Below are 16,741 nucleotides of genomic sequence, written 5' to 3' on the forward strand. Positions count from 1 at the left end.
TGAGAATAACAAGTGTGGAAGTCTGTGTTAGAGCTATTGCAATGCCAATAATATGATTGTGTTGCCATCCACATACAACAGAGTTTGCTGAAACACTGAATATGTGAATGTTGTGTTTCTAATGTACAGGTTTGGCGTACCTGAAGAATCATCTTGACACAATCACACAGGACGAGACTGAGCGTCTAAGGCAGCATTCATCTGATGAAGAGGATTTCTTCTCATCATTGACAACCAAACGGTCAGAAGGTACAGGGGAGTTGGATGGGTATCTTGCTAGTCCATCGGACAAATTTGATTTACTTCATTTGTTTCCGTACATAAAGAAGTTGTCCCTCAAACTCAACACATGCCTGCCTGCATCTGCCGCCTGTGAGCGTCTTTTTACTACTCTTCACTGCAAAGCGAGCCAGGATAGACTCGATTAACTTAGAAAATCAGCTCCTACTGGCACTGAAAGGCAAATTCAGAGAGAAGTTTAGTGTTCAATAGGTAGTTCAACAAAAAAATATGCCCTTTGAACATTTGTATATGTGAAGATTTAATATTATAATCAGCTGTGCTGGATCTTATCTTGTTGGTTATTTTCTGGTGTTTTGTGGAACATTTAGCCTGTCAAGCATTACATGTAAACAATATTACATATACAATAGTATATAGATAAATTATGTACATTTGTTTGTGAAGCTTGCATTCAATTGCCTCTCCCTTTTCACATGAACTTCCATTCTTGTAAAATGAGAAGAAGAATAACCATCATAATTGAAATAGCAAATTATTTTAGAAGTAACTTGTAACTTTTACTCTGAGTACTTTTTAAATGTGCTACTTTTACTTGTAGTATTTTACACCAGTACTTTTACTTCTACTTGATTACAATTTCATTAAAGTAACAGTACTTCTACTTGAGTAGGAATTTACAGTACTCATTCCATGCCTGCTATACAGTAATACACAGTGACACACCGATCTATACCTTCCTCAATATTATGCATGCTCCCTTTATTTCTGGGAGAAACAATGGCAGGAAACATTACAGAACGCATTGTGACACTTCGTTCAGATAACAGCACACTTAGAGGACCTGTTCTACAAAGCATTTCCATATCATTACATTTTGGCCAAGCTGTCAGTTTGATAAAAGCACTGAACAGAGCAATATCTGGAAAACCAAATGGAAGCAAAGTGAGTGAATGTTCATGCCATTACCAATTCCACACCAAATCCTCAAATAGGGAATAAAACAGGCTAAAATCGGATGCTTGATCTTTCCAGTAGCCTTAAACCTTCTGGATCAGTGTCTTGACTCTTATTCTCAGAGTTTTAGATGATTGAAATGTAAATGTCATCCTACCTTTACAGCCAAGTGTCTTGGTCCAGCCAGTTGTCTTACAGGTAGCAGTAGGTCTGGTAGTACATAACTAAGTATTGAGATTAACTTTTGTTATTGACCAAATACTTGTTTTCCACCATAATTTGCAAATACATTAATTAAAAATCCTACAATGTGATTTTCTGGATTTTTTTCTTCTCATTTTGTCTGTCATAGTTGAAGTGTACCTATGATGAAAATTACAGGCCTCATCTTTTTAAGTCGGAGAAATTGCACAATTGGTGGCTGCCTAAATACTTTTTTGCCCCACTGTCCATATGACATGAGTAATGTAGGGTATGTAAACATTATATTGAGTAGCATTGTTTAAAGTGGCTAGTGATATATTTTTAATGAATTTCCATCAATTCCCATTATTCAAGTGGCTGGAGTTGAGTCAGTGTTTTGGCAGCAGCCACTCAATGTTAGTGGTGGCTGTTAAACAGTCTGATGGCCTTGAGATAGAAGCTGTTTTTCAGTCTCTCGGTCCCTGCATTGATGCACCCGTACTGACCTCGCCTTCTGGATGATAGCGGGGTGAACAGGCAGTGGCTCGGGTGGTTGTTGTCCTTGATGATCTTTATGGCCTTCCTGTGACATCGGGTGGTGTAGGTGTCCTGGAGGGCAGGTAGTTTGCCCCCGTTGATGCGTTGTGCAGACCTCACTACCCTCTGGAGAGCCTTACGGTTGTGGGCGGAGCAGTTGCCGTACCAGGCGGTGATACAGCACGACAGGATGCTCTCGATTATGCATCTGTAGAAGTATGTGAGTGCTTTTGGTGACAAGCTGAATTTCTTCAGCCTCCTGAGGTTGGTCTTCACGACGCTGTCTGTGTGGGTGGACCAATTCAGTTTGTCCGTGATGTGTACGCCGAGGAACTTAACTTACTACCCTCTCCACTACTGTCCCATCGATGTGGATAGGGGGGTGCTCCCTCTGCTGTTTCCTGAAGTCCACAATCATCTCCTTTTTTTTGTTGACGTTGAGTGTCAGGTTATTTTGCTGACACCACACTTCAAGGGCCCTCACCACCTCCCTGTAGGCTGTCTCATCGTTGTTGGTAATCAAGCCTACCACTGTAGTGTCGTCTGCAAACTTGATGATTGAGTTGGAGGCGTGCATGGCCAGGCAGTCATGGGCGAACACGGAGTACAGGAGAGGGCTCAGAACGCACCCTTGTGGGGCCCCAGTGTTGAGGATCAGCGGGGTGGAGATGTTGTTACCTACCCTCACCACCTAGGGGCGGCCCGTCAGGAAGTCCAGTACCCAGTTGCACAGGGCGGGGTCGAGACCCAGGGTCTCGAGCTTGATGACGAGTTTGGAGGGTACTATGGTGTTAAATGCTGAGCTGGAGTCGATGAACAGCATTCTCACATAGGTATTCCTCTTGGGTCTAGGGTGTCAGGTAGGGTGGAGGTGATATGGTCCTTGACTAGTCTCTCAAAGCACTTCATGATGACGGAAGTGAGTGCTACGGGGGGCGGTAGTCGTTTAGCTCAGTTAGCTTTCTTGGGAACAGGGACAATGGTGGCCCTCTTGAAGCATGTGGGAACAGCAGACTGGGATTAGGATTGATTGAATATGTCCGTAAACACACCAGCCAGCTGGTCTGCACATGCTCTGAGGACGTGGCTGGGGATGCCGTCTGGGCCTGCAGCCTTGCGAGGGTTAACATGTTTAAATGTTTTCCTCACGGCTGCAGTGAAGGAGAGTCCGCAGGTTTTGGTCGCGTGCCGTGTCAGTGGCACTGTATTGTCCTCAAAGCGGGCAAAAAAGTTATTTAGTCTGCCTGGGAGCAAGCCATCCTGGTCTGTGACGGGGCTGGTTTTCTTTTTGTAATCCGTGATTGACTGTAGACCCTGCCACATACCTCTTGTTTCTGAGCCGTTGAATTGTGACTCTACTTTGTCTCTATACTGACGCTTAGCTTGTTTGATTGCCTTGCGGAGGGAATAGCTACACTGTTTGTATTCGGTCATGTTTCCGGTCACCTTTCCCTGGTTAAAAGCAGTGGTTTGTGCTTTCAGTTTCATGCGAATGCTGCCATCAATCCTCGGTATCTGGTTTGGGAATGTTTTAATCGTTGCTATGGGAACGACATCATCAATGCACTTTCTAATGAACTCTCTCACGGAATCAGCGTATTCGTCAATGTTGTTGTTTGACGCAATGCGGAACATATCCCAGTCCACGTGACCGAAGCAGTCTTGAAGCGTGGAATCAGATTGGTCGGACCAGCGTTGAACAGACCTGAGCGCGGGAGCTTCTTGTTTTAGTTTCTGTCTGTAGGCAGGAAGCAACAAAATGGAGTCGTGGTCAGCTTTTCTGAAAGGAGGGCGGGGGAGGGTCTTGTATACGGCTGTGATTACAATCGAAGAGAATTCCCTTGGTAGATAATGCGGTCGACATTTGATTGTGAGGAATTTTAAGTCAGGTGAGCAGAAGGAGTGTGCTGTTAGTAGTGTGCTTCAAGATAAAGAGATGAGTTACCCTGCTGACTTCAAATGTCAATATATAGTTGAGTATGAATTAGGCTGTTTGGGAAGGTTTGAATCCTAAGCAACCTACCTATACATAGTTTGATGTACATTACCAACAAAGCTCCTGTAATAGGTCAAGGTTGTGTGCTGGAAAAACTTGGTAGAGCATGGGTGGAATAAGCATTGTTGTGCTCATGTGAATTTCCTTTTATTTTTCGACTTCAGACCAATGCCTATTCTCACTTAAAACATATTGTTTTGTTTTCAATAAAAAAGGAAGGTTGGGCCTCCCGGGTGGCGCAGTGGTTAAGGGCGCTGTACTGCAGCGCCAGCTGTGCCATCAGAGTCCCTGGTTTCGCGCCCAGGCTCTGTCGTAACCGGCCGTGACCGGGAGGTCCGTGGGGCGACGCACAATTGGCCTAGCGTCGTCCGGGTTAGGGAGCGCTTGGTCGGTAGGGATGTCCTTGTCTCATCGTGCACCAGCGACTCCTGTTGTGGTCCGGGCGCAGTGCGTGCTAACCAAGGTTGCCAGGTACACGGTGTTTCCTCCGACACATTGGTACGGCTGGCTTCCGGGTTGGATGCGAGCTGTGTTAAGAAGCAGTGCGACTTGGTTGGGTTGTGTATCGGAGGACGCATGACTTTCAACCTTCGTCTCTCCCGAGCCCGTACGGGAGTTGTAGCGATGAGACAAGATAGGAGCTACTACAAAATTGGGGAGAAAAATGGGGTAAAAATTCAAAAAAATATATTTAAAAAAATAAATGTCGGAGAATTATCTATATCAAAAGGCAAGTATTTAATTACGTTGCGAAATGAATTAATTAACATACAAGGCATAAATCTCAAGTAGGAAGGCAATATTGACATTACAAGGTATTATTCTAGGCATGATCAGAGAGACCATGGCTTGTGCCATGACCACTGGAACATGAGAAAGAGAGAGAAAGAAAGAGCGAGGGTGTATCTCACCAGCACAGGTCAGGAGCAAAAGAAAGGGACAATGAATCCAAGACCCTTCATAACATCTGAATTATTTGAGTTGTTGACCAATAGTGTTACTGCTTCTCAGAGGTGAGGCAGATAGAGGTTTGAGATATCAACACAGAGAATGTTGAATTCCTGGGAAGACAATAAAGCCTTTTGCATAGTGTTGATAAGAGACTTCGGGGGCTGGGTTGCCCTACACCTCTCAGTACCCATCATCCCTTCAGACAGTGTGATCCTTTTTAATATCCCTGAACCAACAAGCAATTGACAATGCGCTCTGTTTACCAGACTATGCGAGCCTTTGCCAAAGGCCTCCACCGTGGCCCAACAATCATACAGGCAAAGCATCAATACAGGACTAAGATTGAATCCCACTACACCGGCTCTGACGCTAGTTGGATATAGCAGGGGCTTGCAAACTATCTCGGATTAGAAAGAGAAACCCAGCCGTGAGCTGCCCAGAGACTTAATGCAACCGCTGTGTCAGATTTTTTTTAAACTTTACGGAAAAAGCATAACCTGAGAACGGCGCTCAGAGCCCAATCCAGCCAGAGAAATATCCGCCATTTTGGAGTCAACAGAAGTCAGAAATAACACCATAAATATTCACTTACCTTTGATGATCATCAGAAGGCACTCCCAGGAATCCCAGTTTGATGACAAATGACTGATTTTGTTCCATGAAGTCCATCATTTATGTCCAAATAGCCACTTTTTGTTAGCGTGTTCAGCCCAGTAATCCATCTTCATGAGGCGCAGGCACTTATTCCAGACAAAAACTTGAAAAGTTCCGTTACAGTCCTTTAGAAACATGTCAAACGATGTATGGAATCAATCTTTAGGATGTTTTTAACATAAAACATCAATAATGTTCCAACCGGAGAATTCCTATGTCTGGAGAAAAGCACTGGAACGAGAGGTAACTGTCGGGAGCGTGCGTCACAAGCCTGAGACACTCTGCCAGACCACTGACTCAAACAGGTCTCATGAGCCCCTCCTTTGTAGTAGAATCCTCATTCAAGTTTCTAAAGATGGTTGTATTCTAGTGGAAGCCGTAGGAAGTGCAACTTTATCCATATCCCACTGTGTATTCGGTAGGCCAAGCTTTGAAAAGCTCAGATGTGCCACTTCCTGGTTGGATTTTTCTCAGGTTTTTGCCTGCCATATGAGTTCTGCATTACATGGACTTGCTCCTACCTATCTCTCTGATTTGGTCCTGCCGTACATACCTACACGTACGCTACGGTCACAAGACCTAATTGTCCCTAGAATTTCTAAGCAAACAGCTGGAGGCAGGGCTTTCTCCTATAGAGCTCCATTTTTATGGAATGGTCTGCCTACCCATGTGAGAGACGCAAACTCGGTCTCAACCTTGAAGTCTTTACTGAAGACTCATCTCTTCAGTGGTCATATGATTGAGTGTAGTCTGGCCCAGGAGTGTGAAGGTGAACGGAAAGGCTCTGGAGCAACGAACCGCCCTTGCTGTCTCTGCCTGGCCGGTTCCCCTCTTTCCACTGGGATTCTCTGCCTCTAACCCTATTACAAGGGCTGAGTCACTGGCTTACTGGTGCTCTTTCATGCCGTCCCTAGGGGTGCGTCACTTGAGTGGGTTGAGTCACTGATGTGATCTTCCTGTCTGGGTTGGTGCCTCCGCTTGGGTTGTGCCGCGGTGGAGATCTTTGTGGGCTATAACTCGGCCTTGTCTCAGGATGGTAAGTTGGTGGTTGAAGATGTCCCTCTAGTGGTGTGGGGGCTGTGCTTTGGCAAAGTGGGTGGGATTATATCCTTCCTGTTTGGCCCTGTCCGGGGGTATCATCGGATAGGGCCACAATGTCTCCTGACCCCTTCTGTCTCAGCCTCCAGTATTTATGCTGCAGTAGTTTGTGTCGGGGGGCTTGTTATACCTGGAGTACTTCTCCTTATCCGGTGTCCTGTGTGAATTTAAGTATGCTCTCTCTAATTCTCTCTTCTCTCTTTCTTTCTCTATCTCGGAGGACCTGAGCCCTAGGACCTTGCCTCAGGGACTACCTGACATGACTCCTTGCTGTCCCCAGTCCACCTGGCCGTGCTGCTGCTCCAGTTTCAACTGTTCTGCCTGTGATTATTATTATTTGACCATGCTGGTCATTTATGAACATTTGAACATCTTGGCCATGTTCTGTTATAATCTCCACCCGGCACAGCCAGAAGAAGACTGGCCACCCCTCATAGCCTGGTTCCTCTCTAGGTTTCTTCCTAGGTTTTGGCCTTTCTAGGGAGTTTTTCCTAGCCACCGTGCTTCTACACCTGCATTGCTTGCTGTTTCGGGTTTTAGGCTGGGTTTCTGTACAGCACTTTGAGATATCAGCTGATGTACGAAGGGCTATATAAATAAATTTGATTTGATTCTGTTATACTCACAGACATCATTCAAACAGTTTTAGAAACTTCAGAGTGTTTTCTATCCAATACTAATAATAATATGCATATATTAGCATCTGGGACAGAGTAGGAGGCAGTTCACTCTGGGCACGCTATTCATCCAAAAGTGCAAATGCTGCCCCCTATCCCAAAAGAGAGAAACCCAACCGTGAGCTGCCCATTGACTTAAGCCTACCAGAGGAGTTAAATGGCTTGTGTGTTCAATTTGAGGCAAGCAACACTGAACAATGCATGAGTGCACCAGCTGTTCTGGATGAGTGTGTGATCGCGCTCCCTCCTTTGCCGACATGACTAAGACCTTTAAACAGGTTAACATTCAGACGGATTACCAGGACGCGTACTCAGAGCAAGAGCTGACCAGCTGGCAAGTGTCTTCATTGACATTTTCAAGCTCTCCCTGACCCAGTTTGTAATACACTATATCTACAAAAGTATGTGGACACCGCTTCAAATTGGCAGATTTGGTTATTTCAGCAACACCTGTTGCTGATAGGTGTATAAAATAATCCACAGTCATGCAATCTCCATAGACAAACATTGGCAGTAGAATGGCCTTAAGAAGAGCTCAGTGACTTTTAACGTGGCACCATCATAGGATACCTTTCCAACTAGTCAGCTCGTCAAATTTCTGCCCTGCTAGAGCTGCCCCGGTCAATTGTAAGTGCTCTTATAGAGAAGTGGAAATGTCTAGGAGCAACAACGGGTCATCCACAAAGTGGTAGGCCACACAAGCTCACAGAGCGGGAGTGCTGAAGCGCTAGGTTGCAACACTCAGTACCGTGTTACAAACTGCCTCTGGATGCAACATCAGCACAATAACTGTTCGTCGGGAGCTTCATGAAATGTGTTTCCTTGGCCGAGCAGCCGCACACAAGCCTAAGATTACCATGTACCGCCATTGAACTCTGGACCAGTGGAAATGCGTTCTCTGGAGTCATGAATCACGTTTCTCCATCTGGTAGTCTGACGGGCGAATCTAGGTTTGGCGGATGCCAGGATAACTCTACATGCCCCAATCATAGTGGCAACTTTAAAGTTTGGTGGAGGAAGATTAATGGTATTTCATGGTTTGGTCTAGGCCCCATTATTCCAGTGAAGGGAATCTTAATGCTACAGCATACAATTACATTCTAGACGTTTCTGTGCTTCCAACTTTGTGGCAACAGTTTGGGGAAGGCCCTTTCCTGTTTCAGCATGACAGCAATTCAATGGCTCAGAAACGAGACGTATGTGGCTGGGTCTACAGACAGTCACGGACTACAAAAAGAAAACCAGCCACTTCACAGACACCCACGTCTTGCTTCCAGACAAACTAAACACCTTCTTTCTCCGCTTTGAGGTGTCGTGTCTTTGGCTATGCCGGATTAAGTGATATGACATGCTATTCTATAAAATCCTTTCTCTGTAATTAGTATTACCTGATTGAGCTAATCATGTAAATGTAATTAACTAGAAAGTCGGGGCACCACAAAATAATATTTATAGAGCCATTGTCTTCCGAATAAACTCTTAAAGACCTAGTAATATTTTACATCAATAGCAGTCACTATTAATCGTCACCTTATTTCAGTCTCATCTGAAAGTTGTAAATTCTTGGTTATCTTCACGAACCCTGGCTAACAAGTTGAATCAGCAATACAAAATTGAATCAGCAATACAAAATTGGGTTTAATTATGTATTTACTAAATACCTAACTAATCACACAGAATTACACATACACCGAATGAATCATACCTTGATTATAAATTATGTCATAAAGGAAAACGTCCATAGTGGACGGAACAGATATGACAGCTGGTTACCCAAAGGAAAGGGGGCTGGGTTTGAGTGAAAGAGCGGGGAGACTGGAGAACAAAGGGAGAAGCGATGTCTCTATCGGGCCGTAGGCAGCTACTCAATCGTAAATACAGAATCTTTTGCATTTTAAATTACCGCCCATTTGGAAAAGGAAAATGCAGTAAATATTTACTCTGAGCTGCGCTTCGGTAGGTTGGTGGTGGATGGAAGGCCGTGTTGCCCAACAGAGTCCTTTGTCCTTTGAAGAATGTATCTGGTGGTAAATTGGATACGTTGTAGTAATGTCGTTGTGTGGTAGACGGGATACTCTGTCTGTTCTTTCCTAGCCCACGTTTGCAGCTGCTGTTGCTAACTCAACGGCTAGGAGGTGTCACTTCTGTCGTGAATAAGAGTTCAAAGTTCATACCATTCGCAATCAAAGCTCACGCTGAGGTTGGCTTCGTTCTGTAGTTATTATCTGAACCCTTCTGACATCGGATCGTCATCCTAATGTACCCGGAACAGGAGGTTACATTTTTGTGGAGGGAGAAGGGTGTGTTTCACAGTCTACAGCCCATGTCTCTTCACAGGGACGGGCCACTTATTGAGCAGAGCCCTAACTTTATGAAAACCCAAATCTCTCATTTGGAAGCTAAAATTACATTTCATCTCTTCACCAATAATTTTATATTTAAACATTTGAATTGCACAACTATTCCATGTGAATCTGATAACTATAATGTGTAGACTTTCCACTGTAGAGTTTGTCTTCCTATCATTGATGAGAATGTCTCAGATGACAACTGAACTGACATCATATTCATTAAGTACCAATGCATATGTTCAACTGGTCAGATTACCAAAATATGGTTCCTTTCCCCCCACCTTCTGATGTTCCCAGAATCTCTATGTTAACCAAGGGATTTTCAATAGTCCCATCAGTAGGGTAGAGAGAGGAAAAAGGGGGGAGAGGTATTTATGACTGTCATAAACCTACCTCCAGGTCAGCGTCATGACAGGATAACACAGTGCCACCAATGCTGCCTACTCCCAAGGACATTTAAATGTGTTATCCCTCGCAAGGCTGCCAGCCCAGACGGCATCCCTAGCCGCGTCCTCAGATCATGCTCTGACCAGCTGGCTGATGTATTTACGGACATATTCAATCTCTCCCTATCCCAGTCTGCTGTCCCAACATGCTTCAAGATGGCCACTATTGATCCTGTACCCAAGAAGGCTAAGGTAACTGAACTAAATGACTACTTCTGTCATCATGAAGTGCTTTGAGAGACTAGTCAAGGATCATATCACATCCACCTTACCTGTCACCTTACCACCCCAATAGGTCCACAGAAGATGCAATCGCCATCACACTGCACACTGCCCTATCCCATCTGAACAAGAGGAATACCTATGTAAGAATGCTGTTCATTGACTACAGCTCAGTATTCAACATCATAGTACCCTCCAAGCTCATCATTTGGCTCAAGGCCCTGGGTCTCAACCCTCCCTGTGCGATTGGGTCCTGGACTTCCTGATGGTTCGCCCCCAGGTTGTAAGGGTAGGCAATAACACATCTGCCACACTGGCCCTCAACACGGGGCCCCCTCAGGGGTGTGTGCTTAGTCCCCTCATGTACTGCCTATTCACCCAAGACTGTGGCCACACAACTCCAACACCATCATTAAGTATGCCGACGACACATGGATCACCGACGATGACGAGACAGAGACCTGAGAGACCTGGCAGTGTGGTGCCAGGACAACAACCTCTACCTCAATGTGAGCAAGACAAACATGCTTATTGTGAACTACAGGAAAAGGAGTACCGAGCACGTCCCATTCACATCCATGGGACTGGAGTGGAGGTCGAGCGCTTCAAGTTCCTTGGTGTCCACACCTCTAAGGACCTATCATGGTCCAAACATACAAAAAAAGTTGTGAGTAGGGCTCTGGAGACTGAAAAGATTTGGCATGGGGCCTCAGATCCTTAAAAACGTTAAACAGCAGCTCCATCGAGAGCATCCTGACCGGTTTCATCACCACTTGGTATGGCAACTACTAGGCATCCGACCGCAAGGTGCTACAGAGGGTAGTACGTATGGCCTACTACATCACTGGGGCTTAGCTCCCTGACATCCAGGACCTCTATACCAGACGGTGTCAGAGGAAGGCCCTAAAAATTGTCAATGACTCCTGCCACCCAAGTCAAAGACTGTTCTCTCTGCTACCGCACGGCAAGCGGTACTGGAGCGACAAGTCTAGGACCAAAAGGCTCCTTTAACTTCTTGTGGATTAGTGGGAAGCTACCGTCCCATTTCGACAACATCCGGGGAAATTGCTGAGCGTGAAATTCAAATTAAATTATTAGAAATATTTAACTCTCATGAGATCACAAGTGCAATACACCAAAATAAAGCTTCACTTCTTGTTAATCCAGCCACCGTGTCAGATTTCAAAAAGGCTTTACGGCGAAAGCAAACCATGCGATTATCTGAGGACAGCACCCCATCATACAAACACATGAAAATCATATTTCAACCAAGCAGGTGCGACACGAAAGTCAGAAATAACGATATAATTCATGCCGTACCTTTTGAAGATCTTCTGTTGGCACTCCAATATGGTCCAGAAACATCACAAAAATGGCCCTTTTGTTCAATAGACTCCTTCTTTATATCCCCAAAATGTCAATTTATTCACGTGTTTGATTCAGAAAAACACTGGTTCCAACTCTCCCAACATGACTACAAATTATCTAATAAGTTACCTGTAAACTTTATCCAAACATTTCAAACAACTTTCCTAATCCAACTTTAGTTATCCCAAAATGTGTATATAATCATTCAAATTTGAGACAGAATATATTGTGTTCAATAGCGGATAAAATCAAAGTGGAGCAAGCTACAGGTAGCATGCACCAAACGAGAGTCCACTTCGCTTGACACTCATTCTTAATAGCCATACTTCTTCATTTCTAAAAGGAAAAACATCAACCAATTTCTAAAGTCTGACATCTAGTGGAAGCCATAGGAACTGAAACAGGTGCCTCATAATGTAAAAAGATGTATTGGAGGCGAAGTCAGGTGCAGGAGAGCAGAGTATAATGAACAGGCGCACTTTTATTATAGTTCCAACAACGAGAGCACTACGTAAAACAAACACACTCAAAAAACAGAACATAAAAGTAGAGTGCGTAAACGAACACCACATGACATGAAAACAATTACACACAAAACATGATGGGAAACAGAGGATGGACATATGAAAAATGGAGCGGCGATGGCTAGAAAGCCGGTGATGTCGATTGCCGCCCGAACAAGGAGAGGAGCTGACTTCGGCGGAAGTCGTGGCACATAAATCTTGTTTCCCATAGAAAACCAATAGAAAACAAACACAGTGAACTCAAAAAAAAAAATCCTAGATTGTTTGTCCTCAAAGTTTCGCCTAACAAATAAGTTTTGTTATACTCGCAGATATAATTTTAACAGTTTTAGAAACATTAGTTTTCTATCCAAATCTACCAATTATATGCATATCCTAGCTTCTGGTCCTGTGTAGCAGGCGGTTTACTTTTGGCACGCTTTTCATCCGGATGTCAAAATACCGGCCCCTATCCCGAAGAAGTTAACGGCTTCTACCCCCAAGCCATAAGACCACTGAACAGTTAATGAAATGGCTACCAAGACTATTTGTATTGAGCCCTTATTTTATTATTATTTAAACTTATTTTTCTTGCACAGGCTCAATGTAAACTGACTGGAATATAACCACACACTCACACATACTACAATGACACTCCAACACACACAGACACAGACATATGCATATTTTCATCACGCACACATTCCTTCCCACTGTTCACGTACTCTGCTGCTACTCTGTTTATTATCATTGTCACTTTACCCCTACCGACAGTACATGTAAATATTATCTTACCTCAACTACCCCGTACCCCTACACATTGACTCAGTACTGGTACCCCTTGTTTATAGCCTCTTTATTGTTTTCTTATCTACTTATTTTTCCTTAAATGTATTTAGCACATAACTCTGCATTGTTGGTTAAGGGCTCGTAAGTAAGCATTTCACGGTAAGGTATTTGCCGCATGTGACAGATTAAAGTTGGATTTGATTTTGTTGTGCAGCATTTGATAAAAATAGCATAGCAAACACATCAGTTACGTTTGCTCACTTTGTACAGTCTAGTCAGTCTTACAGAGCAATTGGTGGATACTAACCCAATGTGGGCACTACAAGCATGTGAGAAAGTGCAGGAAAACACATCCTTACCAGTCTGAGCTGATGAAGCATCCACATTCACCCATACCACCAGACACAGTAGAGTCAGAGATGATTTCATGTTGATCAAATGGTAGATGCAGTAAAAATGGAAGGAATAGAACATAAATAAACAGTGTCTATCCCAAAGTTAATGTTTGTCTACAGAGTTCCAGCCCCCAGGGAGCAGTGAAGAGTGGGGGACTGATCCAAAATCCTGTAATACTCAAAAATATTGATTTCAATCTATTGCGGTAGAATCACAGAAAATATCACACAGTTTTTGGGAAAAGGCTCTGGGTGGGGGAAGTGCCCTCCCACACATGGACATGCAGTAATTGGACTGCTGTGTCATCACCCCTTGCAACGGGCTAATGAAGAGAATGCAGAAATGATTCTTTCCAAGGAATTTGTCAATTGTGTTGCTTTAGCCTTTGCTTTGTATTATAAAAGGTTTTATTTTTGGTTGAATATAACCTAATTTCTTTTGCCACGTGTGTGTGTGTGTGTGTGTGTGTGTGTGTGTGTGTGTGTGTGTGTGTGTGTGTGTGTGTGTGTGTGTGTGTGTGTGTGTGTGTGTGTGTGTGTGTGTGTGTGTGTATATATATAATATACGCCACATGAAAAATATAACGCTATAAATCCCTAGAAAGATAAAGATTTTGCTCAGCAGCAGAAGGACCTCAGTGTCTGCCAGGATAGCTAACTACTACAGTATTTCAGCACAGCTGAAGAGAAAACAACCTACTATTACAGGCCCAGGCCACTAGAGGGCCTGGTCACGCCTTAAAGGGAAATTTCACCCTGACTCTGCTACAGCATATTGTCAGAACTATATGGTCTGAAAGATACGCTTTGGTCTTCAGGCAACATCCAACAACCTGTAACCCCAAGCTCGTTCTATATGACCACCTGTAACCCCAAGCTCGTTCTATATGACCACCTGTAACCCCAAGCTCGTTCTATATGACCACCTGTAACCCCAAGCTCGTTCTATATGACCACCTGTAACCCCAAGCTCGTTCGATATGACCACCTGTAACCCCAAGCTCGTTCGATATGACCACCTGTAACCCCAAGCTCGTTCGATATGACCACCTGTAACCCCAAGCTCGTTCGATATGACCACCTGTAACCCCAAGCTCGTTGTATATGACCACCTGTAACCCCAAGCTCGTTGTATATGACCACCTGTAACCCCAAGCTCGTTCTATATGACCACCTGTAACCCCAAGCTCGTTCGATATGACCACCTGTAACCCCAAGCTCGTTCGATATGACCACCTGTAACCCCAAGCTCGTTCGATATATAACAAACATCAAAATTATCCAAACAACAAGCTGGAATGAGCTTGGGGTTCCAGGTGGTTGGATGTAGCCTGAGGATCACAGAGCATCTTTCAGACCATGTCATCAAACAAGTCTCACCCCTTTCTCTTTTTATCTTTTCTCTTTGTAAAGGTAATCCAGGTAATCTGGAGTCCTTCCACAGTGCTCTGCTGAAAAATACCCTAAAGCGGCAGCATTTTGGGATCACCAGCATGAGGGAAGGGGCACACTTTGCGGTTATGGTGCACAATAAGATTGTGGGACAAAAGAGAGACCAAGGGACACTGAAAAACAACAACAACAAAAACAGTTATGACACAACCACCTCATTCTTCTCTCTGCAGATTCTCATAACACAATACAAAAACATGGCTCCAAAACTCCAAGAGCTTCTATTGGCTAGAATGATCTGTCAAAGTCAATGGGCAGGGTGAGGTTTACAGGGGGTTTTGTGTTATTGTGTATGAGAACGATTTGAAAGGTGCCATACACAACAATTCATACTGTATAAGAACTGCCCTCCTGAGACTTTTCACAGCCCCCCAGCCCATTCACTTAGTTGACTAATCTTTCCTCTCAAAAGAAGCTTCCAATGTCCCCCTAAAAAATGCACTAGTGTGTCTCTAGACACTTATGTTACAATCGTTTGACACCTTTACCAACAATGGCATGTTGCCCTACGTCCCTTCAATACATTTTTTACATTGGTAACACCACAACCATGTATTTTCAAGAGTACAATTCTTCTGCAAGAGGCCCAAACAGTTGGTGCTTAAGGTTTATGAGTCTGACAGCACTTCTGTCGTGACTGAGCCTGGTTAATATGACCTGTCTCTCAGCAGAACTCTGGAAACACTGAAACAAGGAAGAACAAGAAGAAGTGGAAGAAGGACAGGAAGAGGCCCCAGCCACAAGCAGCTAGAGAGCAGAAAGGCCCAGTCAAAGGCCGGGAGGAAGTGGTGGGTGTGGCCAGACTGTATGCAGATGTTCCTCTGCCGGAGGCTATTCTTATACGGCTACACCACCGTTGAACTCAAGCCCTGGATTAAAGCTACTGGAGTTGCCTGATGGCATGTGGGCCATGAAGCAGATGTCACCATGGACTGTCATCACGTACTATATGAAGGAACCAATGTGTTACCTAATATTGTTTAGACATGTGTAAAGGATACAAGGTGTTATGTAAGTTTGTTTAGACGTGTAAAGGATACAATGTGTTACTCAGCAAACTGGATGTAGTCTCTCACAGTGCCATCCGTTTTGTTACCAAAGCCCTGTATACTACCCACCACTGCGACCTGTATGCTCTCGTTGGCTGGCCCTCACTACGTACTCATCGCCAAACCCACTGGCTCCAGGTCATCTCTAAGTCTTTGCTAGGTAAAGCCCCATCTTATCTCAGCTCACTGGTCACCATAGCAACACCCACCAGTAGCACACGCTCCAGCAGGTATATTTCACTGGTCATCCCCAAAGCCAACACTTACTTTGGCTGCCTTTCCTTCCAGTATTCTGCTGCCAATGACTGGAACAAATTGCAATAATCACTGAAGCTGGAGTCTTATATCTCCCTCTCTAACTTTAAGCATCAGCTGTCAGAGCAGCTTACCGATCACTGTACGTATACACAGCCAATCTGTAAATAGCACACCCAACTACCTCATCCCCATATTGTTATTTATCCTCTTGCTCTTTTGCACCCCAATATCTCTACTTGCACATCATCATCGGCACATCTATCTCTCCAGTGTTAATGCTAAATTGTAGTTATTTAGCCTTTATGGCCTATTTATTGTCTTACCTCCCTACTCTTCTACATTTGCATACACTGTACATAGATTTTTCTATTGTGCTATTGACTGTACGTTTGTTTATGTGTAACTCTGTGTTGTTGTTTTTGTCGCACTGCTTTGCTTTATCTTGGCCAGGTCGCAGTTGGAAATTGGAGTTGGAGATCTCCAAATTGAAGTTGGAGAACTTGTTCTCAACTGGCCTACCTGGCTAAATAAAGGTTAAATTAAATAAAACATTTGTAGTATGTTGAACTATACTGTATATACTATAATATTGTCTTTCCAATGTGCCTCTGCTTA

The 16,741-nt window shown here is 44.1% G+C and overlaps 2 protein-coding genes across 8 annotated transcripts in view; one reads left to right on the forward strand and one right to left on the reverse strand.

The window, feature by feature from the left end:
* LOC112214839 (complement factor H) overlaps positions 1 to 16,741 on the forward strand; it is a 108,089-nt gene that overhangs the window by 26,612 nt on the left and 64,736 nt on the right. The gene's annotated exons all lie outside the window — the stretch shown is intronic.
* LOC112240701 (complement factor H-like) overlaps positions 1 to 16,741 on the reverse strand; it is a 69,537-nt gene that overhangs the window by 25,916 nt on the left and 26,880 nt on the right. Inside the window, exon 1 of one of the 5 annotated variants that reach the window (XM_042322455.1) lies at positions 13,332 to 13,556. The exons of the other annotated variants lie outside the window; for them this stretch is intronic. Within the exon in view, the coding sequence (XP_042178389.1) occupies positions 13,332 to 13,446 (115 nt within the window). The 5' untranslated portion in view covers positions 13,447 to 13,556. Of the gene's footprint in view, positions 1 to 13,331; positions 13,557 to 16,741 lie in introns of those variants that run through there. 5 annotated transcript variants of the gene reach the window in all.

This window comes from Oncorhynchus tshawytscha, linkage group LG05, assembly GCF_018296145.1.
Source record: "Oncorhynchus tshawytscha isolate Ot180627B linkage group LG05, Otsh_v2.0, whole genome shotgun sequence".
Taxonomy (NCBI): Eukaryota; Metazoa; Chordata; class Actinopteri; order Salmoniformes; family Salmonidae; genus Oncorhynchus; species Oncorhynchus tshawytscha.